Here is a 17,898-nt window from a genome sequence, read left to right on the forward strand (position 1 = left end):
AGGAGTTATTTTTAACTTGAGGGCAGCTATACTTAATTCTGTGGTCTTTTTAAACTACATATTTACAGGAGAGAGCCTTATAATGAGGGTGGAGAGTATTAAAAGCCACACTACACACACAATAGGCCATCATGCATTTTAACCCATTATTAAACTTACCCCTCTTTTGAGACTTCTGAAAGAAGGAATTCTGGGCTTCCCTGTTTTTATTTCATTCATACAATAATGCACGGGCTCAATGGAGAATGTGAGAAACTGGGACCCATTAGGAGTACTGGATGTGAATAAACTAGTAGGGGTTAAGGGTGGGGACTGTGGCTAATATGGAAATAAAGAAAGGAATCAATAAGCCAAATGTGCATAGTTTTCTCCTAAATGAAAATTCTATTTTTGGCAACATACTTTTCACAAAATAAATCTCAAAAGTTTTCGATAAAAATGTTATAAGAAAGTTAACATAATTTTGCCAAAACTGTAATTTTAAAAAGTTAAATTTACTTTAAAAAATGTACCATTTCATTTGATCATTTCTTACAAAATGACACTAAAAATAATAGAGTACATAAATTATAATGTCAGAGAAAGCAATATGACCTACATAAAAAAATTCTCTTCTAATTTCTAGAATATTAGCACTACCTAATTGGTTATACTTAACCTGCACTTGTCAGAGATAAAGGCGGCAGCCACAGGTAAAGTCATCTAAATAGATAATATATATTAAAACTGCAACTAAATATCACAAATAGGTAAAAGATTTTCATTACACTTGTGGTTTTCTTCTCAGACTGCTTCTATTTCATCTTCATCACACCCCATTTTTCAAAAAAACTTTAGCAGTCCTGGTTTTTCTAAGCTTTCCTATCTGCTCTGATTCAACTTAAAAAAAGTCTCACCTCTCAACTTCTCGCCTGGAATAGATTATTTAAAGCAGAATAATGCTTGAGTTAATTACAAGTGCACTTCTGAAGAGATTTATAGGTATATTATGAGTTAAATTTATCTACATTCTTATGCCTAGATCAGAAAAATCAATTAAAGTCACCTATACTTTAATAAATAGAGCATTTCAGACTAAAAGTACATATCTATTCTCATACTAGATAGACACTATTATCATCATCACTCAATTGGTCAGATAAAGCACTCATCTACTCCATTTGCTCATGCTGCTGAGCTAGATTTATCTAACACATACAGCACATCAAAAAATGGGTTCCAACAAGAAGTTAAGAGTGAGATTCTTAGTAAACTAGAGATTTTTAAACTTCAAATAACCACAAAAATTGGTCCCCTCCCACTAAACATTCACATGGATGATTAAAAATAACTTTATTAGTACGATCTATAAGACCTAATGTGACATTTATTATTGCTATAGTCAATCATTCATTCTAATAGAGAACTGCAATTTTGGTGGTCTTATATAGTTAGATCACATATCTTTAGAAATTCTGATTGAAACTGCAAACAAGTGAAATTTCAAAAACATAATTTAAGAGATATTAACAACTATTTAATATTTTTACTCATTAAGTAGTGGTCAAACGTTAAATCCAGAAATAATTTTTACTATTAAGATACAAAACTTTGTTCCTAATAAGTGAAAAGTTAACTGAAATTCAAATTAAAATAGTTATTCTCTATTAATAGTAAGCCATTATCCACTCAACACCTACATTGATTTAAATGACACACTAAAATAAAATTATTAGCACAGAGGAATCTCATGACTTTTACCTTTGGCTTCTTTCCAAAGAGCCACAACTTGCCCTTGGCCTTTCCTACTGTGGTTTTGGCATCCATCTTCCCACTTTCCTGTTTGGATGCACTGATAGTCCCATCAGAAATGGTTCTATAAATATGTTGACTGTAATCTTCAAATGGAAAGTCTCCTGGAGGTTCAAATCCAGACTTAAAGGAGTCTACTACCATTTGAGAGTCCTACACATAAGAAACATGTTTTTAAAATCATTTCATTTATTTTTAATACCATTAGCTTTTAAAACTTTACTCAAGAAACAACCAACAAAACTTTAAAGGAAATAATTCTACAGTAATCATTAAAGGTTAAAGTGATAATTTCTTCTGGTGTGTTAGTAATAAACCTTAAATATTTTAATCCCAATAAAATACTAATTTATAATCAAATTAACATTTTCTTAATTTGTAATATTCAACCCACTGAAATTCATCTAAGGACAAGGTAGCTGATAAGAAAGATCTAAATGACAAGAGGAATACAGAAAGAGGTTATTCTTAAGTAGAAATTCTAAGAAGTTTCAAAAGAAAAAGGTTTTTTGCTTTATAGGATACCTACAAAAAGCTGATTTGAAACAGGGGAAAAGGCATCTATGTAAAAGAGTAAGAGGTTGAAAGGCTTTCATGCATCAATAGGGCAAAAGATAAACAACACATATTAAAGACATAGTTGGGAATGTTAACTGAGAAATGGAGAAAGCTCTCACAAACAGTATTAAATACAAAAAGCAACTTTAGAAATTTAAAGTTTATTACCATTTCCCTAAAACTTTAAAACTCACATAACTATACTATATACGGTCTTTGGACGTACATACCACTATACGAATGTTCTTCCGACACCTTAAACTCATTATTTTCAAACAGAATACTTTTGAAAAATCTCTTACAAACTCCTCCTGACCCCTAACCACTCTCTTTTATTCCCTATTTCTGTCAATTGTACATTTTGCCTGTCATTTAGTCAAAAGTTATCCGTTAAGTCACACCTTAGTTTTGTCATTAATGCCACCCCACCAATCATTTGCTAAAGGATAAGAAGAATAAGAAAGAAGGTACCTAACTACATCTGTAACCTTGTAGCCAGCCATACTGAAATATAAATGTCCTCTGATTTCCCAATTAAAGAACCTCAAAATCCTTTTTATTTTAAAAATTCAAGTTGAACTCTATTTGTTGCAGGAAGGATCCTCATTAGTATAATACCAAATTGCTATGAAGACTAAAATATGTGGTACATACTTAGCACTCCCCAAACACCGGTTCTCTTTTCTTGCTCTTTTCTCATAACCTGAATTTCTGCCAACCATCCTTTCTGATCACTCAATATTTACTGAGAAATGACCAGGTACAAGAGTCTTGCCAGGCCTTAATTATGACAGAAGGTTACTGAATATACTTTCTCAAGAGGAGTAGAGCTATGTTGTTCCTTCTACTCCCCTTCCTTGTAGCCATGGCCCATTACTCCATACACTACTGACACTTCGAGTGCCAACTCTTGTATTAAAAGCAATTCTTGGGGCACCTGGGTGGCTCAGCTGGTTAAGCATCGGGCTTCGGCTCAGGTCATGATCTCACGGTTTGTGGGTTCGAGCCCCACCTCGGGCTCTGTGCTGACAGCTCAGAGCCTGGAGCCTGTTTCAGATTCTGTGTCTCCCTGTCTCTCTGACCCTCCCCTGAACATGCGGTCTCTCAAAAATAAATAAAAAACAGGAAAAATTTTTGAAAAAATAAAAGCAATTCTTAAAATAATTTTAGATCTACTTCTTTCTTAAACATTCACTAGAATAAGAGTATAACACTGTAACCTACAGTTCACAGGTTATGTTATACTCTTGGAGAACAAAATTTAGTGAGGAGAGAAGTATTAAAATTCTTTTCTTTCAAAACAACCAAAATTTTAGTGTTTAGAACAGTCTTTAAAATACATTTATTCAAATATAATTATATAGCACTTACTCTTCTTTCATCAACTGATTTTGCGGCGAGAATCATTCCTTCCAAACACTTTGAAATGATAGGAATAACTTTGCGTTCTGAGTCTGCAAATCCTCTGTAACACTCACTCAGTTTAATAGTCCTCCGTTCATCCATTTCTTGTAGTTGCTAATAATCAGAATTTTTTTTAAAAAAAGGAATACTGAATTTTCTTTTCATTCTGAAGCAACCCCCTCCCCAAATTAGGATTCTACATTAATAGTCACACTCTTGTGACTACCTTATCAAGAGTCTTACAATACTTAAATCCTGAGACTTGTTAAATAACAAAAGAAAAAAAATCAAGTCTTTTAGCACATCCTAAACCAGGTAACACTGGTTTTCAAGTATTCTAAAGAGACCCCCTAACAGGCTACCAGCTCCCTACCTCATACCACCTCCACCTTCTCATTCTTCAGTCAAGCAGTTGTCTATGCTTCCAGGAAAAGCTGCACTTGAAAACAGAATTTTGATTTGTTGGTTTTTTTCTTTCTTTTCAAGCAATTGGCCTGTAACATATGTACGTCTGAGAGTTCTAAGTCCTTAAATTAGTTCAGACTACTTTGATAAGATCTTGCTGGACTAAGTATCCATAGTCGACTGAATCCCAAAAGGTACTCAGACCTACCAGTCAGTCAGTCTACAGCTCAGTGACTATCAAAGGATTGGAGGTACAAAATGAAAAGCAGGAAGCCAGAAGGTGAAAATGGTACATACGATGGAATCCCCACAATTCAAAATTTTACTGGCACATGCCACTAAGATTATGCTATGACAAGTGATGCCAAATAACTTACAGGCATTTTTGACATGCTTTAGATTCTATGTCTCTCTCCCTCTGCCTCTCTAGCACCCATGCTCTCTCTCAAAAATAACTAAAACACTAAAAAAAAAAAACAACAACAAACAAACCCAAATGGCAAGACTGATCCATAGCAAGGTCCAAACAAAAGGATTAAGCCCAAAACACAGTTCGGGTCTCCCCAGAACATGAAGGCTTAGCTGGAGAGCCTAGAAAAGCACCACTGTTTGATGACTAGTTGCTCTGGATTAAATGACTGGAGTAGGACACCCACTCCAGGCCACCACCTTTAACTATGCTTCCTTTGTACCACTAATTTGCCTTATAGAGAAAAAGAAAATATATTTGGGCTGACAACTCTTTCCATATAAGCTCTGCTCTCCCAAATAGATACTACTTTCAAGACTGCTTCACGTAATCCCTTTACTCTAATTTCTCTTCTTTCTAGAATAACCTTCATATAAATTCTGGGTCTTTATCTAAGGCTGTTTGGCAATTGTTATCATTAAGTGATGATGGATGGAATTTGTAACCAAACTCATGGCCTGATTTACATTTATGATCTGGCATCTAGGAAGACAAGTAGGCAAAAACCGGGCTAGCAAATACATTTCATAAGATTTATTTCTACCACCTGGACTAATGCTAGTAACTCCAGTGTCAAAAAACTACATCCCAATTCTAGGCAAGCAACTTACCAAGAACAATTCCAGTGAATTTCCCCTATGTTCTAATACTCAATGATACGGTATTAAATTTTATCTAGAAAATGTTATTGTTTTTGTGGACTGTTTATTACACTAATAATAAATCTTAGGAAATTTTCTAATTTCAAAGTTAGGAACAATTTACTTTTCAAATCTATAATCATTAAGAGAATTTCTTATCACTAGACCTAATGACTAGGGAGTCTAGAAACATCCTGGTTGATGCCTGAAATTTAAAAGTTTTACATATAAAGTCTGTAACCAAGTTCTTCCAACTCTAAAACTAGATTAATTTCATATATCTAAACTTTACCTTGTAAATCTGAGGAATCACTACGTAGAAATGTTTGTGTTGTTCTCCATTAAAGTTTTGTAATTGCGCCGCATATTCATTTTTGTTTTCATCAGCCATATGTGTACGCAGATTCAACTGCTGTTTGGCCTAGAAACAAATTGGTCCAAATCATTACCAACAAAAATAACAACAACAACAAAATGATACCTGATTCATTTTCTACAAGTTATACTAAAACGAGACTTGACTATTAATATCATTTAAAATTTAAGGAGATGCTTGCAGATCTTATGGATGGAGCACTCCCCTACTGGAACAATCCCTCTTTTTGCAATAGTCCTTCCCTTTGCAATAATCTGTTCAAATGAAGTTTCTCCTTACCAAATCCAGATTTTTAAAAATTAAATGAATGACAACATTATGGCTTGACATGAAACAGCATGCTCTTAACCAGAAAAACACCATAGAAATATTTTAGACAGTTAAAAAGTTAGAGTTAAACAATTCTTAAAACATGATCCACTTATATGCAACTCAGTACCACAGTGAAACTAATGATTAAAAATATGATTTTAGGATAGGGTAATACTCAACAATGATTTCCATCTCTATAAAAGACCAGAGGTACTTTAATTATTTCTTAGAGAAATGCTTTTTGAATGAGTCACATTAGCATCATCTACAATGGTAGGAATATTAGAATACTAACCACATAAAATCATTAATTCTAGATTTATTAGAGAACAATCTAAATAAATTTCTCAACTGCTCTAAAGTAATAAGAAAAAAAACAAGAAGTGAACTCCATTTTTCACAGTGTTCGAAGGAATCAATCATGTTATATGAGAGTGCTTCGGAAATTGTAAAACACATCATGAATACACTTGGAATTGTTCTAATTCCATTTTCTACAAAATGTAGTCTCTAACTTTCTAGCAGTAGGTCCACAGGTTAGTTCTTCTGAACTCAGAAACAAATTTACCTATGGAAATACATAGTAGCCAAGATACTAGAAAACGCCACAAAAATTGAGCAACTACTGATAAAAATTCTTTTAAAAAGTGAAGAAGGTATAAGCCCATACTGATTTTTCTGAAGAAAAGGCAGTTCCATAACAATGTGAGTATACCATAATACTCCTGAACTGGTCACTTAAAAAAATGATTAATATAGTCAATTTTATGTTAATATGTTTTGTGTTTTATGACAATTAAAAAATTTTTAATTTTAATGTAATATTTAAAAATGAATTTAATTCACAGTGTACTTGATTATAATACCTATGTACTATGGAAACTAAATACCATAGCCCAAAGTATTTCTACAGAAAAATACATTTGAAGTTCTGGGACCTTAAGTACACACTCATTTACTTCGTACCCCTTTCTCCCTGCTCCCACAACCTATGATGGAAAAGAGGATTCCTAATTATACCCTGCCCACAATGGTCAGGAGAAATGGCTCCTGTTGTAAGTCACTGGCTGTGATTCCTAAAGCCTGAGGCAAAGGTTCCAATAGGGTATGTAGGAGTACAAGGCTAAAAAACTAGAATAACTGAAGCCTCCCCACCCCCCATCATGGGCTTCATATTTAACATTAAAAAAAATTTTTAATTTTTAATTGTTGTAAAACACACAATACACGTTAACATAATATTGACCATCTTAATCATTTTTAAGCAACCAGTTCAGGAGTGTTATGATATACTCACATTGTTATGCAACTGCCTTCCTTTTCTTTAGAAAGATCAGTAATAGGCTTGCACCTTCTTCACTTTTTTTTTAAACTTTTATCAGTATCTGCTCAATTGAAACTATGTTCCTTTCTCTTCCCATCATTTACAACAGAATTCCTCTAGTTTACAGTTCCTAAAGCAAATCCTCAAAGTTTTCCTAATTCTGTAATAAGTAAGGAGGCTGCAAACAAATGAGCATAAAAAAGAAACTATAAACATTAAAATTCTTAAGTTAGGTCAAACTATTAAACATGTTCTATCTAGATTTCAAGAGGTCTAATTAGTCTCTAAAAAGATCTCTATAGAAAAAAATGAAAAAAAAATGAGTTAAATGAGAGTGCCATTAGAGTTCCTTATCTTGCCTAGTACATAAGCTATGTATTCCTGTCAATTTTTGATAATAAGTCAAAGGAGTTCTTAAGGAACATCAACCAGCAAACAAGCCTCCCATGTATAAAAGTGTTTCTAATGGTTGTGGTCCACTTTTATCAAATAATAACAACACATTATGTACATAACATGATGCTAGGAAGGAAATAAATATATGGGTGATTAAAATCAGGGTCCAAAAATACTGACAGAGTTAAGTCTAATTACTGATACAGATGTACACATGCATTTAAAATACCAACAGGACAAGTTCTGAGACTAATATCACAGCATATGTGCAAAGACATGGGGTTAACCATAAACTCAACCAGGAGTCCATCCAAACAATGTGGTAGCTTAAAAAAAATCAATTATCATTTAGGCCATAATTAACATAAACTTGGTGTTCAAAATGAGTGAGGTAATCAAACTCTGGACTGATCAGATTATCTGGATTATTATATCCAACTGGAAGTTAACATAATTTAAGTGGGACATTGACAAATTAACAGGTATCCAAAAAAACCAGTCATAATGAAAGGTGACTTGAAGCTATTTCCTCAGTAGAATAAAGAAACACAGTGGTTCATCTAGTGGTAGAGAATCTGCTATGAATATCTAAAGAGCTATTACGTAAAAAATACAGAATACTTCTCTAGTACCTCAAAGAAACTAACACTAAATACAGCGATGAGTGGGGTCAATATAAGGAAATACTAGAGTTGGAAAAATCAAAAAAAGAACAAAGTGCCTTAAGTCTGTATTTCCAATGACAAGGAATTTATTATCACTAGAGGTATAAAGTCATTAAAAACAGGGTAGAAAAAATAAAACCCTCACAAGCTATACTAGACGGACTTTAAGATAATTGTAATCTAAATTTTATATCATTTTATGGCTTTAAGTGGTAAAGAAAATGGAATGCAGAAAATATCCCCCTGAAATGTCCAATGTTATAAGATAAAGAACATACCTCAAGGAAGGAAAAGCTAAGCAGTAGTAGTTAACAGGGTTGATCCTACAAACAGTTATATTATAGAACATCTAGCCTTGAACCAGTGACAAGAGTTCAGTTCTCCAAAATAAATGAAGAAATGAAACAAAAACATAAATAGCTAACTAACATCACATACTTCTGACACTTTTATCTTGTTTTGCCTTGGGTCAAGTTGGGGAAGCACACTACCCAACCCCTATTTAAACACATCATCAACATACCTTAGACTTCTATTCTCTTTGGGAATAGGATAGAAACTCATTCTCAATAGCAATCGTCTTTTCTATGCGTTCGGAATGCAGTTAAGACATTACAATACAATAAAGTAACACAATCAGACTAACATGTGACTTGAAGTACACAAATATTTGTATATTTTAGATTTTAAACCTAGTATTTCTCTTGGGGAAATGTAATATCAATACAAATATTGTAATTACCCTCCATATGCAAGTGAATATTTTGATATCAAAGTCAGTTTGGATTATTTCTTACCTTTTCAACATCTGCCTTGGTTGCATTAGTATCATTATCCAATCTTTCATAACTCTGTTGTGCCTTTTCTGCCTCTCTACATTCTCTTTCAAATTTCTTTTTACTCTGTTTAAAAAAATTAAAATATCACACTAAGAAATAAAATTCTCTCATTAACAAATAACTTTAAAATGTTGCCACTGGCATTGTATAGAATTACACACTAAAAGTAAAATTTTTCTGAAATAGAAATTTTAGTATTACAATCAATCCATGTGACTTAAATATCAGACATTATAGACCAAAGGAAAAAAAAATCATAGGCATGACTGAGTTAATATTATATACTTCATCTTTTGCTAATAAGGAAAAAAAATCACATGTATTTTGTAATTATTTATTATAAGCTCTTCATTAGGACTTCTTTTGGTTCATGTGGTGTTTTGTTTGGTTTTATATGTTTATGTGGCTGGTTTTGGTGTTAGCTTGTTTTTATTTTTTGTGACGGGATGCAGAAATGTCTCTCCTAAGGTGTTTCATACTGTTTCTTCCAGGTGTCCCAGGAATACCATTAACCCAGAACTAGGTCTTTAAAATTTTTTTTCATATTTAATACAAATTACTATGACTTTGTAAAAGCTACTCACAATAGAGCCATGCAATATATACCATATTTCCTTTTTTGCATATTTTTAAATGTTTACTTATCAGAGAGAGATAGACAGAAAATGAATGAATGGGGGAGGGGCAGAGAGATGGAGACAGAATCTGAAGCAGGTTCCAGGCTCCGAACTGTCAAAAAACAGAAAATAAAACCCCTTTCTTTTATTCCTAGACTAAATTTGCTTAGTTTTCAATGTACTTTTTACTTAATTCAACTCTAGTTTACACAGTTCTTTAAAGATCTGTCCTCAGTTAATTCAAACATATTCAGAATTCTGTCAATTTTATTTTCTTGATGAAATCTCTTCCAAAGGCTTTGACCTAGTGAAACTTAAGATTTTTGAAATTTGGATTGGTTACACCAAAGTGGACCTATTGCATAGCTGTTACCCCGCAATTTCCTTTCACCATTATTGGAGATTCCTTTTACCTCTCCTTTGATTTGAATCTCCTATTTCTCAATTCCACACCTTCCCCTTTCTTGGTTCATTTCCCTATTTAGCTAGAACACATTCAGCAGTAGCTTCCTAAAAGATTTGTGGGAGAGAAGTCTCCATGGCTGAAAATAACTTTACCATCACTTTTAATTGATAAAATTTGGCTGGGTATGAAACTGTTGGAAATTGTCTTCCTACAGAAATGTGAAAGTGTTAACCATTCCACTAAATTCTAGCTTCCTGTCCCATTCTGATTACTGGTCCTTTGCATAAAACATGTTTGTTTTGGAGGCATCTGGGGGGCTCAATCGAGTGTCTCTTGCTGAGTGACTCTTATGGCTCAAGGCATGATTTCAGTTTGTGAGTCTGAGCCCCACAGCTCTGCACTGACAGTGCGGAACCTGCTTGGGATTCTCTCTCTCCCCCTTCTGCTCTCTTGATCATGCTCTTTCTCTCTCAAAATAAAAAACTAACTTAAAAAAATGTTTTGTTTTCCTCTCTGAAGGCTGGTAGGATCTTCTCTCTCCTAACTGTTCTGAAATTTTGTGAAGATATGTGTTGCTGTGAGTCCACTGTTCTGGGCACCTAGAAACTCCTTCCCATCTGGAAACTCAATGTCTTTCTGTTCTGGGAAATCTTGAATTATCTTTGTCTATCCAATTTCAATGTATTCTCTTTTAGAATGTTTATTATTATTTAAGATGAACTTCTAGGATGAATCCTCTACTCATATTTTCAATCTCTGTCATTTGGCTCTTCTTCAAAAGATTTCTAGGGCACCTGAGTGGCTCAGTTGGTTGAGCATCCGACTTCGGCTCAGGTCATGATCTCACAGTCCATGGGTTCAAGTCCCACATCAGGCTCTGTGTTGACAGCTCAGAGCCTGGAACCTGCTTTGGATTCTGTGTCTCCCTCTCTCTCTGCCCCTCCCCTGCTCACTCTCTCTGTCTCTCAAAATAAAATAAAGACATTAAAAAAAACAGATTTCTTCAATTTCATTTTTTCTAGTTAGTTTTCCATTTCTGCTACCCTAATGTTCTTCTCTGTTTATGTGTTCCTTTTTTTGATAGTATCTTATTCCTATCTCATATATGTAATATCTTCTCTATTCCTTTTCAGAACATTAATAGTTGTGAATGTTTTGTTTGTTTTTGTGATTTTCTATTTCCTTTCATAGTCACTGTTCCTTCAAAGCTGCTTTTTCCCCCACTGTACGTTAGTTTTGGTCTCTGGTATTTACATAGTTGTTTTCTTGAAATGTCTGGGGATCCGGTCTATCTGTTCTTAAGAAAGCAGAGGATGTCAACAGTTTCTATTTGCCTGATCCCTTTATTAGAACAAGTTACAATGTCACCTTCTTGACTTAGGGAATACAAAATTATACAAAGAGGACAAATTTAGATTCTAAACCTCCTAACTACAAAGTCAAAGGTTTAAATTTTTCGTAGGATACTTCTCCTCCTTTGACCTTCAGGTAGAGACAAATTTCTGTGATGTCTCACTTTGCCAGTAGGCAGAGTTCTTATAGTCCATCTTTTACTAAAAGATTAGTCCTTTGAAGGATCAAACCTTTATTCAGAGGTATCAGTTCCAACTCTCCAAAACAGAGCTAAAACATCATCTCTGTCTGGTATATTAAAACTTAAGCCCTTGCAAGGTCTAATAAACCACCATACCCCAACACCTCTGCCTCCATTCTTCAAATGCCATTGTATCAGCTCATACATCTACTGCCCTGGCTTCCAGTTACCCTTAGTTTTTAGCAGTTACAGACTTCCCTTTCAGCTCTAAGAACTTAAAACACAATAAAAAGTATTTTAGTGATTATATCTAGGTATTTGTAGCCAAGAGGTTTCTCTATTAGTTCAGATTGCCATATAGCTAGCTAGAACCAGACATACCTATACAATTTAAATTAAAAAACTGTGCTCATAAAATTTTATAAAATTCTTTAAATTTACTATTTTCATTAGTATAAACATCAAATGACAGATGTACAATTATTCAAAGCACATAAATACATCTGAATGTACATTATATAGACAATGAAGACTTTCCTATGAAGATTAAGATTAAATGTCCATATTAAAAATAAACTTCCATCATTTATTTCTCTGAAACTCAGTTCAGAGCTGTGTTTTAAAATTGAATTTTGCTGCAATTTGAAGCTACCTGTATACAAAAGTACTTTTATAGTAGGTGTCTTATTATTTGTGAAGTAAAACCTAGCTACTGATTTCCTTGCAACAGCAAAAGAATCACTAGTACAATAATATTAAAAACCTTCTTTCCTGAAAGATATATCATTAATATAGGAAAACATCCCAGAAAAGACTCTCCTTCCTTCATCCTTTGTGTGGCAGACTAATAAACAGACACTTCTTCCCCAACCTTTCTTAGAAAAGCCTATCTCTTAGTGTTGCTGAAAATGGCTGATCCTTGCTTTACTTGCCTCCCCACATCTGGAGCATGGATGAGTAATCTCGTCATGTCACAGGTACCAATTAGGAAGTCTGCTGGGGATTTTCTGAAAGTTTTCCCTCCTCAATAAAAAGGAACAGTGAGAAGAGAAATGCCCTCTTTTTTCCTGCTTCTGCACGTAACTAAAGGAGGATGTGGTGCCTGGCTGCTTCAGTCACCTGTTGACCACAGGGGACAAGCCTGAGGAAAAATGCCAACATGGTCAAGATGGCAAAGTAGACACAGAAAGCAGAAGCAATCTTAGTGACATCATCGAGCTACGGACCAACTCTGGGACTGCTCCATTTCTGAGTCCTGTTCTAATAAATTTGCAAGCTGTGTTACCTGAGCCCACTAACTGACAGACCTGGCATCTTTGGTACTTTTTTCATGTTAATCTCTCACCACTCCTTCAAAAATCTTCTTTGCAAGCTCTTCTCTTCTGCCCTCCATCTTTAATGTGAGGGTGGCCTATTTTCATTATCTTGTGGTTCATAACTGTCTTTTAAGCTATTTTCCTCAATTTTTAATACTATGTCACTAATTCAGCCATTTTCTCCCACTTCTTTAAATCTCAACTATTTCAAAAATATTAGGAATTTTAACAATTTCATTTTCTTGATTAAACAGATAGAGAAGAAATGGGATCCTACAAATATTTTGACATATTCCACAGAAATTATGTTTGTCAGTCTCCCTCACTAGACCACAGTCTCTACAAAAACATGGACTACATCACTAATCACTTTTTTTCCCTATTTACTTTTGTACCAGGACTCAGTACATGTCAAGAATACCTTCAATAAATATGAGCTGAGCTGAACTCACCTTTAATGGTATTGTTAATTAATGTCTTAAAGAAATCACTCCCACATTTTTTTTGATGCTTCTTTCTTGTGACCCCTATAACTTTTGCTTATTAACTGCCAATTGTTCTAAAGGCAAGTCAGCACATAAAACAAGAATAATTTGTGCCAACACAAGTTTTTAAAGGGACCAATGACTCACAAGTATAGGAGTCTGTTATTATGTGCAAATGAAAACACATATACATCACACACACTCATTAAGTGGCAGATACTAAGAATGCTAGTTAAGGTGATTTAAAATTTAATAAAGGTAAACACTACCTAAAAGTCTTGTAAAAACCAGTTAGAATGAAAATGAAAACAAAAATGAAAGAGGCTATTAATATAACTAAGAATTCTCAATCAGCACTGATGCCTAGAATCTTACATCAATGACATTTATACAGTAGAAATTTAATCTAAGCTTTGAATATGTGGTGTTTTAAAAAATATTTATTGAGAGAGAGAGAGAAAAAGAATATGTACAAGTAGGGAAGGGGCAAGGAAAGATATAGAGAAACAGAGACAGACAGAGACAGAGACTCTTAAGCTGACAGCACAGAGCCCGATGAAGGGCTCAGTTCCATGAACTGTTGAGTTCATGACCTGAGCTGAAATCAATAGTGGAATGCTTAACCGACTGAGCCACATAGGCAGCCCTAAATATGTGGTTTTGAAAAAAGAAAAAAATGGCCCAAAACACATACATACACAAGGCTTTTTCATCTCAAACTTAAAAGTCCTTTTCCAAATTGCAAACTAAATTGATTAATTTAACATGAAAAACTCCCTTTAGCCTAATTTTCAAGGAATACACAGTGTTCATAATAAAAATATGCAAGTAAAGAGTAAGCTGCTTGGCAACCTGAGGGTTCAAAAAGAATATTAATCTTATACTACAGAACATCATTTGGTAGAGAATTTTAAGGAAAAGGGAAAACAAGTTCCATGCAGACATCCTGTGTTTCAAATGACTGTATATCAGAATGTCTAAGAAAAACCACATTAGCAAGTAGTCTTGGAAAGCTTTTAGAGTAAATAATTATCACACTTTTATAATTTTATCTATAAGTGCTATCAAGTATTTTCTTTCCTATAATTTAAATAGTCTAGGACAGGAGTCCAGTACTAGGAGCATTTACATTATAGAATCACTAAACTGGAAGAAATATTTCACAAATCTAGTCCACTATCTTCATTTTTCACGAGAAATCATAAAAGGTACAACTAGAATCTAAGTCCTCTCAGTCTCTGTCAAATGGTCTTCTAAGATACATCACTATTACTATCCCCATTACTCCTACCTCATATCAATAGTTTATTGTAACTACTGCAAAGTCAGAAAGTGTCTTCTTAAGCATTTACAGTTATCTGAAGATTACAGAGTTGGTACAAATATAGAACCATACAGAAAAAAAATAACAAAATGCACATTCTCTATGCCAATGTCAAAAATGAGTAAATACATCGAGAAATATTCAACTCAATAGATGTGAAGCATAGGAGAATTTAGGGCTAAACTAGTCTATAAAATTTTATGTTAAGCATGAAGACACTATAACTCACATTATCCATCTGTTTCCAGCACATATCAAGATACTGTTGAGCTTTTCGTCCTTCTTGAAGATGCTGAAGATCATAACCAAAAAAGGAAAACAAAAAAATAAAAACATAACAACAACACATACACACAACAACCCCCAAAAATTAATTTAAATACTAAAAGTCTTAAAAAACCCCAAAAGGCTTTCACTTAATTTTTTTAAGGTACTAATTATAAAACTTTATCAAGACTTAGGAAGAGATTAGTAAAGCAAAACTTGCATTTCATAGGTATGATCTGAATACTTTAAAACAGATATAATTTCTAGAAAAATACATGATTCATTGATTAGGGGTTGAAAAATTTTGCAAGCCATGTGGTCTCTGTTACAAATACTCAATTTTTCTGATATAATTGAAAGCAGCCACAGGCAATGTGTAAATGAATGAGTACGGGTGTTTCAATAAAACTTTATTTATAGTCATTGAAGTTTGAATTTCATACATTTTCACATACGATGAAATATTCTTTTGATTTTCTTTTCAACTATTCAAAATGTACAAACCATTCTTAGCTCATGGGAACTAAAAAAAACAGGCAGGAAGCTAAATTTGGTCCATGGGCTGTAGGTTATCAAATCTTGGTCTTAAATCCCAAAAGATTACAAATTAGCAAGAATATCTTAAGATAACATCTAACATTTTGGCTAGAAGAAACTGAAACAGAAAACCAGTTTATGCTGAACATTACTTTGAAAAGCAAAGTAATTATGTGAAAATATTTCATATACTATATAAGTAGATGAAAACAATAATTACCATTTTTCTCTCAGTTTTCAGATCATGAGCATATCGCATTAATTCACCATAAACTCTGTGCGCCATTTCTTCTGCTACTACTTCTCGCTGTCCTGCATAGTCATTTAACTCGTTAAGGATGTTAAAAAAGGCTATACACGAGGTAAACCTGACAAAAACATATTAAAAATGGTGAAATTTACTTTTATTTTCTTTACAAATGTTTTTTGTGAGGTATGGATTGAGCCTGACACTTGACAGACTTTTAACATACTTAACCTAACTCTTCTCTAAATTAACTTTGTATGAAAAGAAGCCCACATTAAGCTCAAGTTGTATATGTTTGTTTATCTTCAAGTAGTCTTAATTCATAAATAAAGGGACATACGGGGTCAGAAAATAATAAGAATACTACCTGCAGGCTCTTTTGGTATACTGGAATCTCTTAAGTAGTCAAGTGTTTGGCCTGAGCTGGGGAATGAACTTGGTTGGATTCCTAGGATTGGCAGCTGAACCTGGTGCAGAGATGATGCGCTTGCTCTTGAGGGCAGAACCTGCCAATCATACCACTCAAATGCATCTCGATGGCTGATCTACAGAACAATTTTGCTATCAGCTCTTGACACAGCTGCTTGTATGCCTGCCCACATCCTGAATGGAAGTAAAGTGCCATTATGGTTGGCACCAAAGAGGGGTAAGAAGGGGCAAAAATAAGGGTAAAAAATGTGTGTGGAGGGAAGGAGAGAAACAAAGAGAATTGCTATATTAAAATGTTTAGATCTACTCTGAATACAGTGCCAGAACACTCTTTTGGCTCAAGGCAAACAGTTCAGATAGGACTCCATTAACACTTAACCTAAGAATCCTAACAATTAACAATTATACACAAAGTTGTTTTAAGTCTAGTCTTTTTGTTTCTGCATTTCAGAGCCATCCACATATCCCTGTTTAAGACCAAAAAGTTCATAAGCAATTCCTAAACCTTTTCCAGAATTCTAAGATTACCCCAAAAACCTCATTCCTTTCATTATCCCTTTAAACCTACCAGCCAAACTATCTTAATACCTCTAAGAGTAAAAGCAAGAATCTAATAAGCTAACAACTACAGAATTGAGTATGGAAAAAATACAAAAGACTAAATGACTCAAGTGAAGTCCCAGTCCATATTTTGCTTGGAAATCCATACTTCAATAATTTTAGAAAAGTGAAATTTAACTCATTAAATTTAAATTTAACTGAAATATTCATTCTTTTTAGAATAAACAGTAGTTCCTTCTTCATAAAACTTTGATTTTTTTAATTAAAACTTTAAAAAAAATCATTATAAAGGGCTAACAGCATTTTTTTTTTTTACTAAATAACACAAATATTAGGGTTTTTGAATTTTAGTATGCAATAATAAACAGGTGTAGAATTTACCTTGGCTCTTCATCTTTGGAGGAACGTTTGGGACAGTACTTCTTAACCAGATTTCTATAGGAAGAAAAAAAAATTTTTAATGTATAAAAAATACTACAGTTGAGGGGTGCCTGGGTGGCTTAGTTGGTTAAGCATCTGACTTCAGCTCAGGTCATGATCTCACGGTTTGTGGTTTCAAGCCCCACATAGGGCTCTGTGCTGACAGCTCAGAGCCTGGAGCCTGCTTTGGATTCCGTGTTTCCCTCTCTCTCTGTGCTCCCCCTCCCATTCATGCTCTGTTTCTGTCTCAATTAAAAAAAAAAAAAAAATCAAAAAATTAAAAAAAAATACTACAGTTGAAACTGAAATATTCTGTAAGTTGCCAATTTCATGATATCAAGAATTTAACGATCTAAAACAAGACAGCAATATAATCATCTACTACCATTAATATGATATGATCCCTACATTTTGTTCTAAAAATACTGATATCCATAACAAGAAATGTTATTTGTGTTTGTATGAGTGTAGTCATAATAATTTGGGTGATTATTAAGTACCAATAAGCAAAGAGGAGGAGGAAGAGAAGAAACAAAGTACCAAGAACAGAAGAAATAAAGTACTCAGTGTATGAA

At 33.7% G+C, this 17,898-nt stretch overlaps 1 protein-coding gene across 2 annotated transcripts in view; it reads right to left on the minus strand.

The window, feature by feature from the left end:
- FNBP1L (formin binding protein 1 like) overlaps nucleotides 1-17,898 on the minus strand; it is a 105,678-nt gene that overhangs the window by 18,554 nt on the left and 69,226 nt on the right. The window contains exons 3-10 of one of the 2 annotated variants that reach the window (XM_029948762.1): nucleotides 17,285-17,338; nucleotides 15,887-16,034; nucleotides 15,092-15,154; nucleotides 9,139-9,243; nucleotides 5,561-5,689; nucleotides 3,721-3,867; nucleotides 1,741-1,944; nucleotides 160-318 (exon numbers count right to left, since the gene is read on the minus strand). In XM_029948762.1, the coding sequence (XP_029804622.1) occupies nucleotides 160-318; nucleotides 1,741-1,944; nucleotides 3,721-3,867; nucleotides 5,561-5,689; nucleotides 9,139-9,243; nucleotides 15,092-15,154; nucleotides 15,887-16,034; nucleotides 17,285-17,338 (1,009 nt within the window). The remainder of the gene's footprint in view (nucleotides 1-159; nucleotides 319-1,740; nucleotides 1,945-3,720; nucleotides 3,868-5,560; nucleotides 5,690-9,138; nucleotides 9,244-15,091; nucleotides 15,155-15,886; nucleotides 16,035-17,284; nucleotides 17,339-17,898) is intronic. The other variant, XM_029948763.1, reaches the window with a different exon arrangement.

Source organism: Suricata suricatta, chromosome 8 (assembly GCF_006229205.1).
Source record: "Suricata suricatta isolate VVHF042 chromosome 8, meerkat_22Aug2017_6uvM2_HiC, whole genome shotgun sequence".
Classification (NCBI taxonomy): domain Eukaryota; kingdom Metazoa; phylum Chordata; class Mammalia; order Carnivora; family Herpestidae; genus Suricata; species Suricata suricatta.